The sequence below is a fragment of the Diplotaxodon limnothrissa genome, linkage group LG3 (assembly GCF_057381915.1).
Source record: "Diplotaxodon limnothrissa isolate DT_005_m linkage group LG3, D_limnothrissa_male_GT1.1, whole genome shotgun sequence".
Lineage (NCBI taxonomy): Eukaryota > Metazoa > Chordata > Actinopteri > Cichliformes > Cichlidae > Diplotaxodon > Diplotaxodon limnothrissa.
The window spans coordinates 18,800,070-18,820,047 of NC_140598.1; the positions used below are offsets into that span (position 1 = coordinate 18,800,070).

The 19,978-nt window shown below is 40.1% G+C and overlaps 1 protein-coding gene across 10 annotated transcripts in view; it reads left to right on the plus strand.

Annotated features, from left to right (window-relative positions):
- Positions 1 to 7,751: 7,751 nt before the first annotated feature.
- Positions 7,752 to 19,978, plus strand: part of LOC146634784 (neoverrucotoxin subunit beta-like) — a 368,566-nt gene continuing 356,339 nt past the window's right edge. For 6 of the 10 annotated variants that reach the window (XM_085378323.1, XM_085378365.1, XM_085378357.1 and 3 more), the window contains exons 1-5: positions 7,752 to 7,809; positions 10,139 to 10,236; positions 14,228 to 14,343; positions 14,428 to 14,547; positions 16,242 to 16,361. In XM_085378323.1, coding sequence (XP_085234449.1) covers positions 14,255 to 14,343; positions 14,428 to 14,547; positions 16,242 to 16,361 — 329 coding nt within the window. In that variant the 5' untranslated portion in view covers positions 7,752 to 7,809; positions 10,139 to 10,236; positions 14,228 to 14,254. Of the gene's footprint in view, positions 7,810 to 10,138; positions 10,247 to 14,227; positions 14,344 to 14,427; positions 14,548 to 16,241; positions 16,362 to 19,978 lie in introns of all 10 variants that reach the window. The other 4 variants (XM_085378331.1, XM_085378348.1, XM_085378340.1 and 1 more) reach the window with 4 other exon arrangements.

Sequence of the window (19,978 nt, forward strand, 5' to 3'; positions counted from 1 at the left end):
TTCATTTATTGTTATTGGACATGAAACAAGGAAGCTGTTTCTCATTGGATGTTAGTTTCATGTTCATCGGGATCATTTTCTAAAGAGCTGATATTGAGACCATTTACTGCACTGGCTGCACATCCTGTCTACATTTCTCTGTGTGTGCTGTGTTTGTCTTTTCATATTTCTCCATATTAATACAAACAGTGAACAGCAGCAGATCTACTCTTCATCTGTTTTAGGCCCAGTGAAAGATCTGAAGCAGAAATGGTGTCATTAGGAGAAGAAGAGGAGAACAAGTCCGGCGAGGAGGCAGCAGCTCTTAAAGATGAAACACAGCAACTTAGCCCTGAGCTCAGAGAGCTGCACATGAAAAAGCTCCTCAAGCAGATCCTGTCAGAGGTTTGTCATCAACAGGAGGAACTGTTCACATCATAGGATGAAGGATGCTGTCAGCTGGATGAAGAAGGTTATTTAATGGCAAATGTTCACATTGAGTCAAATTGTTGTCGTGTTGAACTACGGAAGCGTAGAGCTGCCACCCAGGCAAAAGAAAAATACAAGTGTATCACGTTATAACGTGAAAGGTTTATTGTTCTAACAAGATACTTTTCCTGTTTGTACAATATACTTTTAACGTTTGAACAACATAATATCACGTTATTACAATATACATAATCATCACGTTCGTACAATATAAATATTATATTGTACGAACATGATAATTATATTGTACAATTATATTGTATTAGTTTGAACCAATCCTGTGTCAGCTGCAGCCACATCATTGCAAACGCATACAAATGGGTGCGTTCCTGTTTAGACCTGCTCGCTGTCAGTGGGCTTCTTTCCATTTCAGACTGCCGGTGGTCGGCTGTGATCTAAACTCAACATGGCTCCTGTGTTAGAAGAGACGATGATTTTAAACTTTGCACATTTAATCGTTTCTTTCCAACACTATGGAGCTACCAGCCCAGTATATGTAGCCACAGTAGATGGAGTTATCAGCTGACTGACAGACATTTCTCATGGCTCATGTCCACAAATGTCTGGCTGCATATTTGTATCATCTATATTTTCCAGTCTTCATACAGCCTATATTTCATATGAACTCCAATCTGCCAGCTGCCATCACGTTTTCAGGGTTCATTCAGTGTTGAAATGTAAGACAAACAGCAGCACATGTTCGCTAAATGTTTGCAGTCATTTTAAATGAAGCTGATACTACATGAGACATTTTCCACATTTACTGTCTTTGAACAGAGAATAATAAAGCCATCAAACATATACAGACTTGTGCAAATACAAACTTCTGTGGTGCATTTGATGACCTGCAAAGGAGAACAAGTCGGGGTTTTCAGCCCTGACACAACCTCTTTGTTCTCAATACAACAAAACCTTAAGAGGCTGATATGCAAGTTTGCATGAATCACCAACACAGTTGTATTTTTTTCTAGTATAGTTATAAATAAGGTGATAAAATATCTGCTCACTGATTAGATCCAGTATCTATTAAAGATGAACTGCGCATGTTGTTAATCTGTGAAGAGGCAGAAAAGCATAGGCGTGGTGTCACAGTTTGAAAAGGTAAGAATAATGTCTTTTGATTCATCTACGTGGAAATATAGAACCAAAAACCAAACAAATAATACAACCAAATCACTCCCAGTTTATTTACAACATTTGAAACATACAGTGTAGCTCAGTCAAAACACCCCAAGGCCAAGTGAATGTGCCGAGAGGGAAAAGATCATGATTAATGATTTATTTAAACTCATAACTGGGTGCAGCAGCTGAGCTTTAACCTGTGAGCTGCAGCTTAAGACTCTTTTATAGCTCCGTGTTTAATGTTTAAACTGTTTATGGTTGCAGAGATGCCCACAGTCAGGCTGTATACTGTTGAAATGTTATATACAGTGTGGCAGCTGACCTTTGACCTTTAACCTGCGAGCTTCAGACTCATTGCTGGTGTGAGGTGTTTAATACTATTGAAGCTTGCAGACACACCCACATCATCTGATTTATTCTCAGGGTTGTTCAGAGTGTTGGAGCAGAAACCTGCTGCAGGTTAATTATTGATCAAATTAATATCACACAAGGTGCAGCAGCTGACCTTTGACCTGTGAGCTTCAGACTCTTTGCTGGTGTGAAGCGTTTAGTGTGACACAGCCTGCAGACACAGAGGACTGATGACGGAGGAGAAGCAGAGGATTTTCTCTGTTTCTACACAGACCTGGTCCAGACAGCAGAGAGCTGCAGAGTGAAGACGTTCATGGGAAGAAGCTGAGTAAGTTCAACGTCCTCTTTTATTCCTGGATCAAGAAGTGACGCCGGTGAATATCTGGTGTTTAAATTATCTGTCTTTGACTCAGTCTGCTGACGTTTGTTTTAGAGAGAGAGGAAGAGATTTCAGATTAACTGAACAGATTCCTCCTGCTGCAGCACTAAAGAACAGTATAGGTGACCGCGCTGATGCCTGTTCATAATTTACCAAAGTTAATAAACTGTTGGCTAAATGTTCTTGTTGTCAGAGGTAAACAGGAGCAGGTTTGAAGCTTAATTTAGAACCTAACTGCTTCGGTGTCTGATTCCATGGTTTATAAGGAAGCGAATCATTCGCGGGATTTGTGGAGCGTTTTGATGGTGACAGATAGCGAACCACTGATCATTCCACTGAGAGATTTGGAGCCAGCAAGGAATAGAGGAGGTTCTGTTGTGTGGGAGTATTCTGAGTTGATTTTGGTCAATCCGGTGGGTTTTCCAGCTTTGTGTTCTGGCAGTTTGCTTTTGTTTTGTGCGTGTTTATTATATCTGAAAACGGGAAAAAGATAAAATGTCAAAAATCTGCTTTTCACAATATAAATATCATTAAATAACTTTAGAAAGACTTCTATTTGACTCTTTAAATTTAATGTTATAAAAATATATATTTTATGTTTTAAATAATCTTAAAATGTTAGTCTGCAAAATGTGCAGCAATTGAATTTATTTATTCTCTTTAGCTGATAGTTTGTGGGGCCCAGGTAGACTGTATAACTGCATCTCTACCAGTTTCTCTGCACTTCAGCCTCCTCTGGGCCATGTGAGGGATTTTGTTTGAGGCAGGAGAAATGATGTCCACGAAAAGGAACAGGTTCAGCCATCGCACAGTGGAACAAATTCTCTTCTTAAATAAAAATGAAAAAGGGTTACCTTAAATGCATCATGTTTTTAACTTGCAAGTTCATAAGCATTTTCCCTTTCCATTTAACAATCAATTCTACCCCCAGGTCAAAAATATGTATAGGAAAATTTCCCTGATGTAATATTATTTATAAAAATACCCGTCTAGCAATTAACTGCATAAGTACATGGAGGCGGGACCTCACAGCAGAAGCATACTCCATAATGTGTTGTACATTATTATATGTATATATATGTAACGTGGTATTTTTCAATTATTGTATTTACCAACATCAAGAAGTCACAAGCAAAGAAAGACCACACCATGGTGCATGTTTAAACAAGGAGAGTTTACTGGTCAAAATTATTTATTAAAGAAATAAACAACATTTTTGTCACCCCAAAAAAATACACGTTCAAAGCAACACAACGGCGGCCCAATATCAGACAGAATTGCTTTCTTTTATAATAAAGTTATTTGCTGTGCAGCAGTTGAAATACTGACAAGTATAGCTGGATTATTTCTTTTAACTATTTTAAACCAGAGGCTTCAGAGGCAGGTTCAGCAGCCTCTGCACTGCTGTGCCATCAGTCTGTTGGACAGTATTTGATAGATTTCATCAGGGAAAAATGAAGGAACATCAGCAACTGGTCAGAAACACTTATGCTTTATACATCATGCTTTTCTTATGCAACATCCTCACATGAATCATGAAACTTGGACAACATTTAAAGTATCGTAGCTCTGTTGCTACATTTACTTACTGTTGTTTTAATGGTAATAGTCAAAGTGTGATTGGTGATTTGTGAACAGCAGAAAGGAGGAAAGCACTAATGCTGGCACAAGGGGCCACATGCCAGTGTACTCCAAGTGCCAGCCTGGGTAAATCAGACTGAAGATGGACTCATGGGATACTTACTGAATATGATTTTGAAATATCATAGAATCACTACAGAACAATTACCAAACTCAACTTTGATATTTGTATGTATGTAGCAGCAGCAGCAATGACAGAGAAATCATTTCTTGAAGAAACTATGATGTTCATTTCTTCACATTTGACTTCAAATGTCACAAATCGAGTATTTCAAGTCCATTTTGGGGGTTTTGATGAGTTAAATCAATGAACTGGATCACTGATTAGAGATCATACAGTTAAATGCACATTAGAAATGGTCCAGCAGTACAACAGCTAACACATGGATGTGAGTGATTCCACTGTGAAAGTTTCACATGAATTGTGGGTAACATACAATAATGTTTGCGCTAACATAAGATCTAAACACAGACTGAACAGCTGACTGAGGACATTTATAATCTGACCTCACATAAACACATGTTCATCAATGAATTATTGTCAACGTTTATCATCTGCAGTCTCTCATGTAGAGTCCACTCTGCTCTTCCTTAGTCTGCAGCTCCGCCTCCTCAGCCCTGAACCCGTCTGATTGGCTGCTCTGCTCTCACTTCTCTCTGTATTTGCTCTCATTGGTTCCCCACACTCTGGACTCTGTTCAGCTTTTTATTGCAATGATAAAGCCGTTAAAAAAGGAGCTTCAAGATCTTCAGCGCAGAGGGATCATTACACCAGTAGAATGCAGCACAGACTGGATCAGTGGGATGGTTGTGGTCCAAAAGCAGAGTGGGGACTTAAGGGTGTGCATAGATCCAAAACCCTTAAACAAAGCCCTACAACGGAGCCACTTCCCATTGCCCACCATTGAGGACATTTTGCCAGATCTGTCAAAGGCTAAAGTGTTCTCTGTCTGCGACGTGAAGAGTGGATTCTGGCACGTGAAACTGGAGGAGGAGTCGAGCTACCTGACAACATTTTAGACTCCGTTTGGACGCTACAGATGGCTGAGGATGCCAATGGGGATAAGTCCAGCTCCGGAAGTGTTCCAGAGGAAGCTCACACAAGCTTTGGATGGTCTGGCAGGGATCTACATCGTTGCAGATGGTGTGCTGATCACGGGTCAGGGGGACACAGATGCTGGAGCAGTACGTGACCATGACGAGAAGCTGAGACAGTTTTTGACTCGTTGCAGGCAGAAAAAACATTAAGTTAAACGCAGACAAATTTAAACTTAAATAGAAGCAGACTACGTACATTGGACATCAGCTGACATGCAACAGTCTGAAAGTAGACCCAGAGAAGGTTAGCTCTATAGAACAAATGCCCAGACCTACAGACGTGAAGGCAGTACAGAGACTGTTAGGTATGGTGAACTACTTAGCAAAGTTTTGCCCACATCTGTCTGACAACTGTGACATACTGAGACAGCTGGCACAGAAAGACAGTGAGTGGAACTGGACAACTCGACATGAAGACGCATTCCAGAGACTGAAAGAGACTATAGCAGAGGCTCCAGTCCTGAAATACTACTGCCCAGAGGAAGAGCTGACAGTACAATGTGACGCTTCTGACAAAGGGTTAGGTGCAGCACTCATGCAGACGGGTAAGCCTGTGGCTTTTGTGAGTAGAGCACTTACACGTACAGAGCAAGGTTATGCCCAGATCGAAAAGGAGCTTTTGGCTGTAGTTTTCAGTATGGAGAAGTTTCATCAGTACACATATGGTCGTAAAGTGGTGGTACACAGTGATCACAAACCCTTAGAGACCATTGTAAGAAAACCGCTGTTGAGTGCACCCAAACGGTTGCAAAGGATGCTTATGCGCATTCACAAATATGACATAGATGTGGTGTATGTGCCAGGCAAAGACATGTTATTAGCAGACACGTTGAGCAGGGCATATCTTCCAGAGTGCTCACCACAGGGCTCCATAGAGGAGGAGACCCATCTCACCTGACAGACTAAACAGCATAAGGACTGCTACACAAGAGGACAAAGCACTACAGATCCTCATAGATACAATTCACAGAGGTTGGCCGACAGACAAAAGAGACACTGACGGTGACATCAGACCATACTTCTCATTCCAGGATGAACTGAGTAGTCAGGATGGACTTGTGTTTAGAGGTGAACGTGTTGTTGTCCCGACTACCATGAGACAGGAGATCATAACTAGACTACACTCGACACACCTAGGTGTAGAAGGTTGTCTAAGGAGAGCCAGAGAGTGTGTGTATTGGCCAGGCATGAACGAACAAATTATGGTAAATGGTAAATGGCCTGTATTTGTATAGCGCTTTTCTAGTCCCTAAGGACCCCAAAGCGCTTTACACAACCTGTCATCCACCCATTCACACACACATTCACACACTGGTGATGGCAATTAAGACTTATATGACTAAGTGTGACATCTGCAGGTCAGTTGACTACAGACAGCAGAAAGAGACTTTGGTCTCACCTGAGATCCCGACTAGACCATGGGCTAAGGTGGGCTCAGACCTGTTCATGTTTGACAACAAGGACTACCTTATCACAGTGGACTACTATTCAAACTTCTGGGAAATTGACTATCTCCCGGACACTAAGTCCACCACAGTGATTAGAAAGTTGAAGGCTCACTTTGCCAGACAGGGCATCCCGGACATTGTTGTTTCAGATAATGGACCACAGTATACGTCCGGTGAGTTTCTGAGATTTAGTCGACTGTGGGATTTCCAGCACAAAACATCTTCACCAGGTTACCCCCAGAGTAACGGGAAGGCTGAATCAGCAGTGAAGACAGCAAAGAGGCTGCTGATTTTCAGCTTTTCAGACCTTTGTCTGGGTGCTAATCCAGCTGTGTGTGTTTGTGATGACAGTAAATAAATGTCAGACTTACAGCTCCTTTTTACTGCATTAAAGTGATGACTTCAGCGCTTTGACATGGATGGCAGTGAAAGCAGGAAATGACAAATGTAGCACAGCAGCAGCGTTTAACACGTATGAGCTGGAAACAGAAACTCTGGTATGAACATCAGTCATAGAACAGCTTACAGCGTCTTTTGCTCTGCTACAGTTTAGATGGATTTGCATTAAAGAGGCAAAGAGACTAAAATCGTTAGGGTTAGGAGGTCAAAAGTCAGAACTGCTGTGGGTCTGAGGGCAGCTTCACGCTGGAGAAGGATGGAGTCTGACCTGAGCCAGTGTTTGACATGAACGCATCAGCATTGCTATCAGTGAGCCCAACGACAGCCGTTAGCATCATTTCAGTGTTTCAGTCATTTAAAAACACTTCCTGTCACTGTGGTGGTTACAGTGACATCATGCAGTTTGTATTTTCACCTCCAGAGGGCGACAAATCAGCACAGACAGAGAGCTCCATTCAAACTTTGCTGCCATCAGTAATAATGCTTCAAATATAATCATCAGTGTTTGAGCAGTTATGATATCAGGGACAATCTAGACATGTGTGACAATACTGAACATGTCACATGACCCTCCTTAAACTGCACTTTCATTCATGACTTCAACATGTTGAAATGAGCTTGAAGAAACGTCAGTTTACTGCTGAAATATTCAACCGCTGCAGGAAAGAAAAAGAACAACAAAGTGATGACAGATGTTTGTGTTTCAAACAGGAAAACCAACAGAAAAAAATCACAACCTGTCAGAGATTTGGGAGTTTCCGAGGTTCACCTGAACGCAGCATATAGGGTTTCGATGGACCTGAGTGTCCTCAAACGCCTCTTTGGGTGTTTCTCCTTCTTTCCAAGATTCGTCTTTCCTGAAATTCGTGGAGCTTGTTGTTGGTGTGTGTGTTTGAAGAAACTGTAAGTTTGCTTTGTTTCCTCCTTTAACAGTTTGTCTTTAGGAACTTTACTGTTTGTTCAGCTCACGTTTGGTTTCTTCACACAACAAACTGTGTTTTTATTTCTGTTCTCTCCATTAAACTCAGCGTGTAACGTTTTCCTGGCTAACAGGGACACACCAAACGAGCAACAGCTAATGGAGAGAGTCTGAGCTCCGCTTTTTATATTCACAGAGACAGCGGGAGATAGTCAACTTATTATTATTATTATTTTATATCGTTATAGCTTATATTTAGATCACTGACCTTACTCACTCACTGGCTTAAAACTACTGCGTCATAAACTGTTGGCTCTGTTCCAGCAGCCTATTCACTCCAAAGCAGAGACAGGACCGTGGAGCAGGGTTTGCATTTCAAGTGTGACTGACTGGATTATGCTGGGCAGACACTGGGCGATTTTTGACTCATTTTGAGCCGATTTTTCAGTCGTGCGACCGTTTTGGTGATCGGCCCGAGTTTCGCCTTCATCGTGCGTCGTGCATCGTGTAGTATACGTGGGGTAGCGAGAAGCGATTAACACCTCACGACCACCTCCCGATCATCAATCGCTTGGTCATAAAAAATTAAACCTGTTTGAAATCCTGTCGGCTGTCATGAGCGTGTCACCGCAGCATCTCACACTGCGCACGCGCAAAAACAGAAATGAAAGTGAAAAGTGTGATCTGGACACAAGCGATGGAGGCACAACTTGTAGGACTATGGCTCATCCGAGCCTTTTCGATGTGGCCTCACAAAATTATCACCACAACAACCGTGAAAATAATTGGATTTACATCGCTGCTCAATCACAGCTGATCAATGTTTTTCATTAGTAATTTAGCAAAGTTGATGGTGGTGGCGTGTCTGTGTGAGTGAAAGACAGAGAGAGCGAGCGACAGATTTTCTGTTATAACCTTCATGTTATGGACGCACAGTGTGAGCACTCCAAACACATTAAGTCAAATATAGCAACTTTTGTTTCGTCTAAAGCTGGGCAGACACTGTGCGATTTTTTTCAGTCTCAGCTTCTGCTCGAACTGTAAGATTGACTCGCAGGGGTTAGAAGTTCATAGGTCCCGATGCAGGTTAATCACTCAAACTATTTAGAAATGATATGCACATCAGTAATCAATTTTAATTTTAATAGACGTCACAATAAAGTTTTGCATTTTTTCTTAAGGGGAATTATATTTAGAAAATATTTTTACTTTTAAAAATGACATTGTAGGGATGTAAAAGCATTGACTTGTAGAATAATGTTATGGCATCTATTTGAATAGTAAGACTCACCAATAAAAGACACTTATATCTGTACAAATTAGACATAATTTGGGCCAAATTACAGATGTTATTCAGTCTGTGTATTTCAGTGTAAAATAACATTTGTTAACATGTAGATTTTTTGTAAGTTTTTCTTTATTAAAATTTGGGGAATTAAACTGAATTGAGTTCTGTCCTTTTTTCATAGGACAGATATATTTTTGTTGAAACAGAACAACAGTTACTGTAAAAATGAAAGAAATGCAGCAAACAATTGATTTGGGGATTATATTTTGTTTTTTCACCTCTTATGATCTTGCAATTACTTAATTCAGAATAGATCCATTGTTTCTAATGAATGTTAAAAAATACGAATGCAAGCTCTGTTTGAATGGCGGAGTGACTCAGATGGTTGGATCCAGTTGTGCTGAACGTTCTTTATCCACTGCGTGATAATGCTGACAGTATGGACAAACATGTATATCTCTGTATTTTTACAATTCTGGAGGTTTCATTGTATGTAACAGTGCTGCTATGATCTAATATTTCTGCACAACTGGGCTGTTTGAATTTAAAAAAAGCTGAGAAAATGCACTTTAAGCTCATGGTCACTGTAAAACTGTAACATAAATATAGTTTGGCTAAATAGCTGAACTATTAAAAACTGTGTGGTATTGGTCAAATGTTCTAAGCTCTAAGCTGCATTTCAATGTTAATATCACCCAGTAGTTTCCCGTGTGAGTACATGTAGTTAATAGCAGTTTAAAATAAGGAGTTTGACTTAAAAAGACTTTGATCAGTGTTTCTACAGCAGCTCTGAGAACCTTTTTTTCTAAATCCTCTAAATTCCAGATCTCAATCATCTTTATGTAGCCTGTTGTACTGTTCATGGTATCAGTAAAGTTTATTTGAAAATAAAAGAGACTGAAGTCATGCAGAAAACTGAAGAGGCGAAAGTCCCTCTGTGTGCTGTATTCAGGATCAACACTCCTAGATTAATTCAGAAATTAATCTAATCTAAAAATCTCCTCCTCCCACCTGTCCTGCTTCAGGTGGAGTCCCGCCTCCTTCCAGGAAGCCGCCCACCTGTGTGTCCGTGTTTAGTGTCCAGGTGTGGAGCTTGTTGTTGGTGTGCGTGTTTGAAGAAACTGTAAGTTTGCGTTGTTTCCTCCTTTAACAGTTTGACTGTTTGTCTCTGTGATGTTTGGACCTGATGTTCAGCTCTTATTTCAGGACAAACTTTGATCACTCTTGTGTTTGAAGACAAATCCACATGATTATAGATTATTGATTGAATCAGACAATTTGATGAACAGCTGATGTTTCATTGATTTCTTTACTTTTTTTATTCGGAAGAAAACTGTCGTCTCTCCATTAAAGTCAAACACACAGCAGTGTATTTCTGTTTCCTGCTAGTCTTTTCAAAATAAAATATCAGTATTGTACCAGCACAGGCATCCTTTCACTCCCACTACCTCTGCCTGGCTGAATCAGCTCCTTGTTGGCGTTGGTGTTTAGTCCCATTCATACACTCATTCAGACTCTGCACAGTGATTTGCTGACAGACACACACTACTTTGTGGTTTCTTGGCTTCATTAAAACTGTGAGCATCATCTACAGACTGTGTGCTCTACCTCCTTTGTCACAGACTTTGGAGCTGGGCTGTGACAGAAATAGACAAAGGTTTTATGTCTTTACAAGTCAGCATGTAAACTTTCCTTCGCCTTAAACTCCGTCTGAGCAGTCAGACAGCATATTTTGAGTGAAGACATGAAGGTGTGGCCTGCGCGCGCACAGATATGCAAAGACAAGAAGCTGCAGTTAATTCCAGTTTGAAGTAAGACTCTAAGATCAGTTTGTACACAGACAGTAAAAAGCTGCATTAAGATGAAGGAAAAGCTGTGAGTGAAGCTCCTCGTTCATGTGATTTGTTTTCATTAAAGGGACATTTTTTCTGCTTCCGTTGGAGACACTTTTACTCTGTGTTTGATGGAGTGTTTGTTGTTTCTGAATCATGAGCTGCAGTAAAGATGACTTCTGTTTATCACGTTCATTGTTCACATGTTGTTCAATGAACTTGACTCTTGCTTTAAAAAGGAATGCTTCTATTTTCCTTTTTGTCTTTTTACTTCCTCTTACTGTGAAAATCTGCCTCCTCTCCTCCCTGTCTCTTTTGTCATTAAGCTTGAGCTCTGACTCCTGATAGTAGCTCTGTTTTTCAGTAAGAGGTACAGTAAGCTTGGAGTTTCATACTTGTTTGTAGATACGTGAATTTCAGTCAGCAGTACACACTACTGAGGATGGGAAGATGTTGAATTGTGAAAATGTGACAAAGCTCAGCTCCATCTTATTACATACAGGACTAATTACAGTATTTTCATCCATCTATCCATGCTACAATAGGGCGAGAGGCAAAGTATTTGCTAGATACACAGAAGTCAGAGCTCATCGAACACAGAGAAACAGAAACCTTCTCAGTATCAGCAAGCAGCTGAACAAACAGGTCAATCAGAAAAAAGAATAATAGGAAAACAATAGGGAGGACAAGAGTCCACAAATGAAGAGACAGTTCTGGGGGAGTGTCCAACAATGGTGCAAGACCAGGAGAGAGAGGCCAGCAACAGAGTGAAGCAATTCAGGGGACTTGGTATGGGAACAGCACTGGCTGAGGAGATGGGACTCCCTGGGAGAAAGAGGAGGGAGCCAGCGGCAGACCTGTTCAGGGGACCAAAGGCCAGTATTGGAGTGCCCCGTTTACTGAGGAGGTGGCCAGTCAAGACAGCAGTGGTGGAACACTTCTGGTGATGCAGGCAACTGAAACCATCTGGAGGGTGATGGAAGTGAGTCTGAGAGGGCAGAAAGCTTGTGTGTGGGGCTGTTCAGCAATATACACAATCTCACCGTAAGAGCAGGGTCCTCAGTCTCGGTGGAGACACCCAGTGGCTGATAGTCTCTTAGGGGACCCTGGGCAGAGCAACAGTATCTTGGAAAGCAAGCACAGGTCTACAACTGGCAGTCTGTGAGTCAGCTGGCTCAGGAACACAAGAAGAGGTTTCTGGGACCCAACCAAAAGACAAAACGTTATGCAGGCCCAGACACAGGCTCTAGCTGCAGTGTGTAAAACCGACAACACGAGCCCCACTTTCACCTGGAAGAGATAGCTTGGGGCCCAGTGGTGGCAGGCTCTATATTCTCAGTCCACATCTCCACCAAAAACTAAGCTGTTGAGGAGCACACTGGGGAGCTGGAGAGTTGGACCTCTAAGGCTGGTGAAGAGCCAGCAGGCTAAGGGAGTGGCCAGTGAAAAGCTGAGCAATCATGGAGGGCTCAGATGAAGACAATCAGGCTCACAGGAGGAAGAAAGGTTCCTAGTAAACTTCAAATCAAATCTGCTGAAAATAAGTCAACATTTATTCAATACGTGGGAAGTTACAAATTTTTATTTAACATGTCTGTGCTTGTGTTATTTTATAAACAATTTTCCAAATGCTTTGTGGGACAAAACAAAACAAAAAACACAAACACCCCCAAAGGGTGTTTGGAGGTAGAAAAACACACGCCAAGGCAGAAACCCTCTGTCGTGGATTGTGGATGTGTGGCAGGCAGAGAGTGGACCCAGGATGCAGGACTCACAGATGAAAGTAAACCCAAAATCAAAGGGGGGGGACTTGGCACACTTGGGGAATACAGCAGAACAAGGAATTGTCAAATGAGGAAGTGAGTAACACACAGAGGCCAGGAATAAGATATATGAACTTGACATTGATAGAAAGGTAAACAAACATAGAGACATGACTGACTGAGGAAACAAGATGAACTATAGAGGCAGACAAACCTTGTAGGTAGGTAAGAACACATGGAGGAAAGGCTGACGTCCACAGGAGACTGACAACAAGACACAAAGATAAGATGAGGTCAAACAAGACACAAAAGGGAACCAAGACCATAAGAGCATGGAGAACAAAACTCAGAAGTAGCAGGGAACAATATAATACTCAAATAACAGCAATATATTGAACTAAAACACGAGTCATCTCAAATCCAATTTCCTGTTAGTGTGTGATCAGAGTCCAGGACTGAGAGCAGCAGCAGAGTTAGTTGACGGTGAGCAGTTGAATTCTGTGGATTACTGTGGATCCACTTCCTGATGACTAAAGGCAGCTTTTCCTGCCTCCATCAGTCTGTGGAGGAGGCGGAGTGGAGCTGCTGCTCTCCCCTCACTGACACAACAACAGCCGCTCGAGAGACTCAGAGATCCACTTGTGTTAAGGAGAAAGCAGGAGATATTATTATTATTGTTATTATTGATGTTATTATAGATGTAGCTTAGATATAGATTAAACATGTAGGCCTGATTTAAAATACTGCGTCACAAACTAACTTCATCTAAACAGAAACTCGTGTCAGAAAACACGGTTGTTGCTGCACTTGTTGCATGTTGGTAATAAAACTGACTGGATAACGCTGGTTTTAAAACAGTTTGTTTTGTGAAATGTTATATGATAAACCACATTGCTTGGCTGAATGTTTCGGTGTGGGTTTACGTGGGACTTTATGAAGTAATATTTAAATCAGATGTAGCACTGATTGAGCTTGCATCACAAAGTCTGTGCTCCAACAAAGGGTTTTCACAAGGAAAGGTGGCTGGTGCATTAGGTGTTGCATTTCTTATGTAATATTCACGGCATGAGACTGAAGAAAACTTATGTTCAGCCTCTAATCCTTAAACCATTTACAAATGGCTACATATCACAAACAACTGAATTAAAATAAGTCAGATGTTAAACTGCAACATGCAAAAACGAATTTTTCAGCTTGTTTTGATGACCAAGTACTTTGAAAATACTATTTGTATTAAAATAATAGCGATGATGTTGATGCACAATAAAGTATTTATACAATAATATGCAGCATCAATTTCTATCTGTTAAAAAAAGAAAGAAATTCACTTCAGTCAAACTGTAGATTTTATAGATGTTATTTAACTCTCAGTATTTCGGTTTGAAACAGGAAAAATTGGGGAAAATGCTCCGAAATACAAATTACAAATTAAGCTGACAAAGAAATAAAGTTGCTGATATTTGAAGAAAATGAGGATTTCAGTTGATGTGCACATGAATGATTTGTGTTTCCTCTGCAGGTAGAAAGTGTGTGTGAATTGAGCAGCATGGATCAGTGTGAGGACAGAGAGGAGGGAGCCCCTCCCTCTAAAAGCACTCTGTGTGGGGAACATGAGAGCCAGACCAAAGCTCAGAGGTGAGATGACCATCTCTAACTGTCCATGACTCTTCTCCATGTCACAGCTCAGCACTCACATCACTGCTCCATCATTATTCACAGGAAGAAACGAGGAACTAAACGCAAACATGAACCTGGACCCAGCTCTGTGTCTGTAAAGAGTGACCAGTCTATGAAGGCAGTAGTTGGTTTTAAAGTCCAGCCTCTGTCTGCTGCAGAGAGGTGAGATGTTAATAACATGAACTCTTTGGGAGCTGATTTAACTGCTTGATGGTGTTTGGTTGTTAAACAAAAAGAAAAAAAAGTGGGAGTGGTTTTAAGCAGGAATAAGATTTCATTATTCATCCAAGAATTAGTTACTTGTTAGAAGGACAAAATGTTTTTCCCACTCAAAATGTAACATTTAGATTAACAGAATGTTAAGAAAACGACTACGACTTTAATTGTGAGATGAGTTATTTCTTACATGGAATAAAGCCATTACTGTTTTTAAGAAATCCCTGAAATAGCTGCTACTCATCAAACTGTTTAATTTCAGTTAACCCTTTAGAGCCGATCGGAGCGGGCACGCTCTGTTTTGCGTAACTACTCTTAAATCCCAGTAGCACTGCAACCACGTAAGCTAGCGCAAAAATTTTTTTTGCATATGAAACCAGAGGAGTTGTACTTACATCTTATGCCATCAGCTTGTCCTCGGTCACAGTTTCCTTCCACATAAAGCTTTGCAAAAACTGCATAAAAAGCGCTTGCAGCAACAAAAACATGATATTCCAGAAACACGCTTTGCCGATCCGATCAGCTGTTCATAACACTTCCTACGTTGGAATAGACATCAGCGCGAACTTTTGCATGTCCGCCATTACCTGCCCAAAACCGGAAGTGACGTCATTTTCGCGGAAATGTAGTCTTTTTTACTATCAGGGCCTCATGCGCTTATACTTCTGTTTTTAAAAGTTATCTTTGACTTTATGACTTTCTGTGTCGTTTCTGGGATGCTTAGGACTCATATTGCACTGCTGGAAATAGTTTATTTTGATGCATATGCTGCTTTTTTGCAAATTTGCAGTATAATATTTATTTTCGTTTTTCCTGCAGTGTATAAAAATTGGTGTATTTCAAAAATAAAATTATGAAGACACTCAAAATAAATTTCCTGTGGTGGGAAACTATTTTGTGCAACTTTTTTGTATTTACAGTTTTGAGGGATAAGCCTCTTAAATTTCTCTAACTACAAATATATGTTAAAAAAGCAAAAACGATTTTCAATTTTTTTGTAGTTTATTGCACTTTTTTGCAATTTATGTAATTACTATGCACTTAATGCAGACATATTATTAAAATCTGGGCTATAATGGTTGTATTGATGTATAGCAACTTGAAATGCTCCCAAAAATGGCTCCACAGCATGTAAAAATATAATATAACCTCTGGCGGACTTGGTTCTATGGTAGGTCTTAAAGGGTTAAACCGTTAGTGATAGGGTTTAAATAGTTTAAATAGTTTCTTGGGAAAGGCTGATGAGCTCTACTGTCAAAGGCCAGTCCCACCAAATCGTAGAGCCAGATTGAGGCAGGATTTGTATATATAGACTGAGGACCAGAGGGGGAGTCTATGAGATGTGTCCCACTCCTGAAATGCAGATCAATTATCTCCACTCAAAGGAAGTCACTGAGCGAGGAATTTATTTATTCTATAAAACGTATCCAACATGTACATTCATCAATAGTCCTGCACAGTGTAAATGACTGTGTTTACCTCTGGGTGGCGCTCTGTTCTTACACTGCCAACACTAGCTTGGAGTTTCCTTCTGCTCATGCTCATCCTGAAAACCTGTTTCTCTTTGGGATGATGAAGATATTCTAATTCTTCATCAGCTTCTCTGGCTGCAAATGAAAAACACAACTTTTCCTCTCCAGCAGGATCAAGGAGAGACCTGCTGGACGTGAACCTGGACCCAGCTGTGTGTCCGTAAAGAGTGACCAGTCTAAATATGACCGTATTGATTTTAAAGGACTGCAGTCGTCTGCTGCAGAGAGGTGAGCTGTTAGTAACATAAACTCTTTGAGAGGTGATTAACTGCTTGATGTAGTTAGAAATGTTGGATGTTGTCTTTGCTGGAGAGACTTTCCTATTTCTGATGTAAGTATAAGATGCCAAGTTTTCAGCTAATAACCCTTTGGGATCACCTTGTTGGCACGAAAATGCCATTTTATATGTTTTTGTGTTTTATGTGTATTTAAATCAGGGTGCTAGTAACAACATTCTCAGAGATACAAGTTAAAATTGGTTCTTTGTGTAGGCACAACACTTGTTCATCCATTGAGTTTGGCGCTTTTTTTAATAGGTCAGTGTTAAGTAGCCTAACCACCCCCGATGGTTCAAGGACTGAACTGAAACTTAAAAAGAAAAGTCAGAAAGGCCTTCTAAAAGCCAAAGTTATAATAAAGAAGCAAAATAAAAGCATCCATATCAAGCATCTTGTTACTAGAGATGGCACGATACCACTTTTTGATGTCCGATACCGATACCGATATCATAAATTTGGATATCTGCCGATACCGATATGAATCCGATATAGTGTTTTTTAATCAACAAAACTGTTTTTTAAATATCTTGCTGCATTTTGCAAGTCTGCAAGTTCATACTCAAGTTTAAAACAACAACTACACTAAAGCTATTCTGTTATACCTGTATACAAAAAAAATATTTCATAGTTCAGCAATACTGATCAATCTAATAAACTTAAACCTACACCATCCTCCCTATTCTGGTATTTTAAAGAGTACTTAGCGTAAATATTAAGCAACCTAACTAATAGGGTTCCAACTCCCAGCAACAACAAAAATAAATAAATAAAAAATAGGGAACCACCCCTCACGCGCCACCTCATGATGCTTAATCAACGTAATCAACCTTAATTTGATGCAGTGTGAAAAAAAAATGCACAGAAATCAATTATTTTTCAAGAAATATTAAATAGATTCAACATCTTTCTTCAACAAAATTGCAGACTGCACAATTATTTATTAAAAGCTCGACATTTTAAATGAGAATAAGAAAGAAAAGTATGTCTTTGTGCCCCCTTTTCCCTGTTCATGCCCTATCGGCCCCCCTGGCTAAACTTTGCTAGATCCGCCCCTGCACAGTTACCAGCCGTCAGCTACGTAGAAAAAGATCCTGGTGTAGAAAGTAATATTAAATACATTCTAACAACAGCTTATCAAGCTTAAACGTGCTGCTGTTGTTCAGCCGCTGGTTTCCTCTTTCTGGTGCAAAGTGGGCCAAAAACAAACAAGAGAGACGGACTCGCGACAGAAAAGCCGATCAGCTGATCATTAAGCAGTTTCATGATTGAAGTAGCAGCCAGAAGAGGCAGTCGCTTGTTAAGCTTAACGTGGGAATGCTTTACAAACATTCAGAGATGGACTTACACACTTGCTTTACTTCTCTCGGGGATAACTTTGTCGGAGATGAAATGCCGGGTTGCTAGCGAAGCTCCAAATGCTATCCAGACCACCTACAGGTCCCGCATGCCACAGCCGCTCTATCACGTGATGCATACTGCTCCGACGTGCTAACGTTCTGAGGTGAGTTACGGCGTGTTGCAAGTTTTGTGAGGTGCTTTCGTGATATTTAATGGATCGGATTACATTTTTTATTTTTCTCCGATATCCGATCCAGTAATTTAGGTCAGTATCGGACCGATACCGATACGTAATATCGGATCGGTCCATCTCTACTTGTTACACACTTGTACCTACACTGACTGTGAGCTGAGCTAAACTACAGGTGACCTACACTAAATGGTGCACTTGAATGCATTCTTTGTGAACCACAGTTCTGCACTGCCCAGTACACGGCTACTAATGTAGAGCTTTGTGTTAATTGATAGTTTTACAAATATTTCCAGATTCTGCAAAGGAAAACAAACTAAACAAAAACAACAATTGACATGGCTCTTTCTCACTCACAGTGCCTTGTAAAAGTAGTCATACCCTTGAACCTTTCCATATTGTACAAACACAAACTTAAGTATATTTCACTGGGATTTTATGTTGTACATCAACAGAAATGAATGCGTAAATTAAAATCCATTTTTATACAAATACAAATCTAAAAAGTGTCGAATGCATACAGGATGTATGCAGCCCCCCATCCCTGAATCAGTACTTTTATTGAACCACCCTTGATTTGCAGTTAAAGCAAATCAAAGCTACAAAAGTTGTTGCGATAAATCTCTACAAGCTTTGCACACCTGGAGACCATCCATTCTCTCCCGCTTAACCTTATCAGAGCCTTATCCTCTTTAATGTGTTTTTGTTGTCTGTCAATAACACTAAAAAGTTTGAGCATACTCTTTAGTGTTATTGACAGAAACTGATACTAGGTTTTAATTTCACATTTAGGATGTTAAGTTTTACTTGCATCCTTAGTGTAGTTTATGAGGTAACTTATTTAATTAAAGTATGACTGAGAACCTTCACAGACTTATTTAATTAAAGGTAAAATCCCATAAGGAGGAGAACCACCTGGCTCATACCTGAGGAGAAAGGATTTACTTCAATAAACTTTAAATACGCAAGCAAACCATTACAACAGTGCAAACTGACAAAACAAGAGCTGAAAACTATGAGAGCATAAAAATTCTTCAGCAAGCACTGACAGTTCTTAGTTGTCAGTCCAATTTCGCTGCAGGTAACTGCAAGTGACAAAATAAAAGGGCTTCATCAATTAGTGAGTTAAAATTACAAACTTATTTTGATGCAAAAAATCATGGGTACAAGATGAGCCTGACATCAACATGTATGTAAAAATGACACTTGAGATATCTTCTAACCTGTTTTGAGCATCAACTTGTCCCACGTAGTGGTATGGCCAGTTTTAAAGTTTACCCAGAATGCATTTCATGAAGTTTTTTTCCAGTTAATTATCAGAAAAACAGGTCAAACATCCAGGATACCAGTGCATGTTTCTGCTCCTCTTCATCTTAGACATTAAATTGGTGGAGTTTATTGGAACTGTAGTATACTACTGAATACTAATACTGGATAAAAATAAGTGTTCAGTCCAGGCTTAAATAATTCTTTGACAATGTTTTATCAGATATATGGCTAGTACGTTGAATGTTTTAGTGACTATTGTATACAATGCAGGTTGGAAAGTGACTTTAATTGTGAGATGAGTTGTTTCTTACATGGAATAAAGCCATTACTGTTTTTAAGAAATCCCTCAAATAGCTGCTACTCATCAAACTGTTTAATTTCAGTTAAACCGTTAGTGATAGTGTTTAAATAGTTTAAATAGTTTCTTGGGAAAGGCTGATGAGCTCTACTGTCAAAGGCCAGTCCCACCAAATCGTAGAGCCAGATTGAGGCAGGATTTGTATATATAGACTGAGGACCAGAGGGGGAGTCTATGAGATGTGTCCCACTCCTGAAATGCAGATCAATTATCTCCACTCAAAGGAAGTCACTGAGCGAGGAATTTATTTATTCTATAAAACGTATCCAACATGTACATTCATCAATAGTCCTGCACAGTGTAAATGACTGTGTTTACCTCTGGGTGGCGCTCTGTTCTTACACTGCCAACACTAGCTTGGAGTTTCCTTCTGCTCATGCTCATCCTGAAAACCTGTTTCTCTTTGGAATGA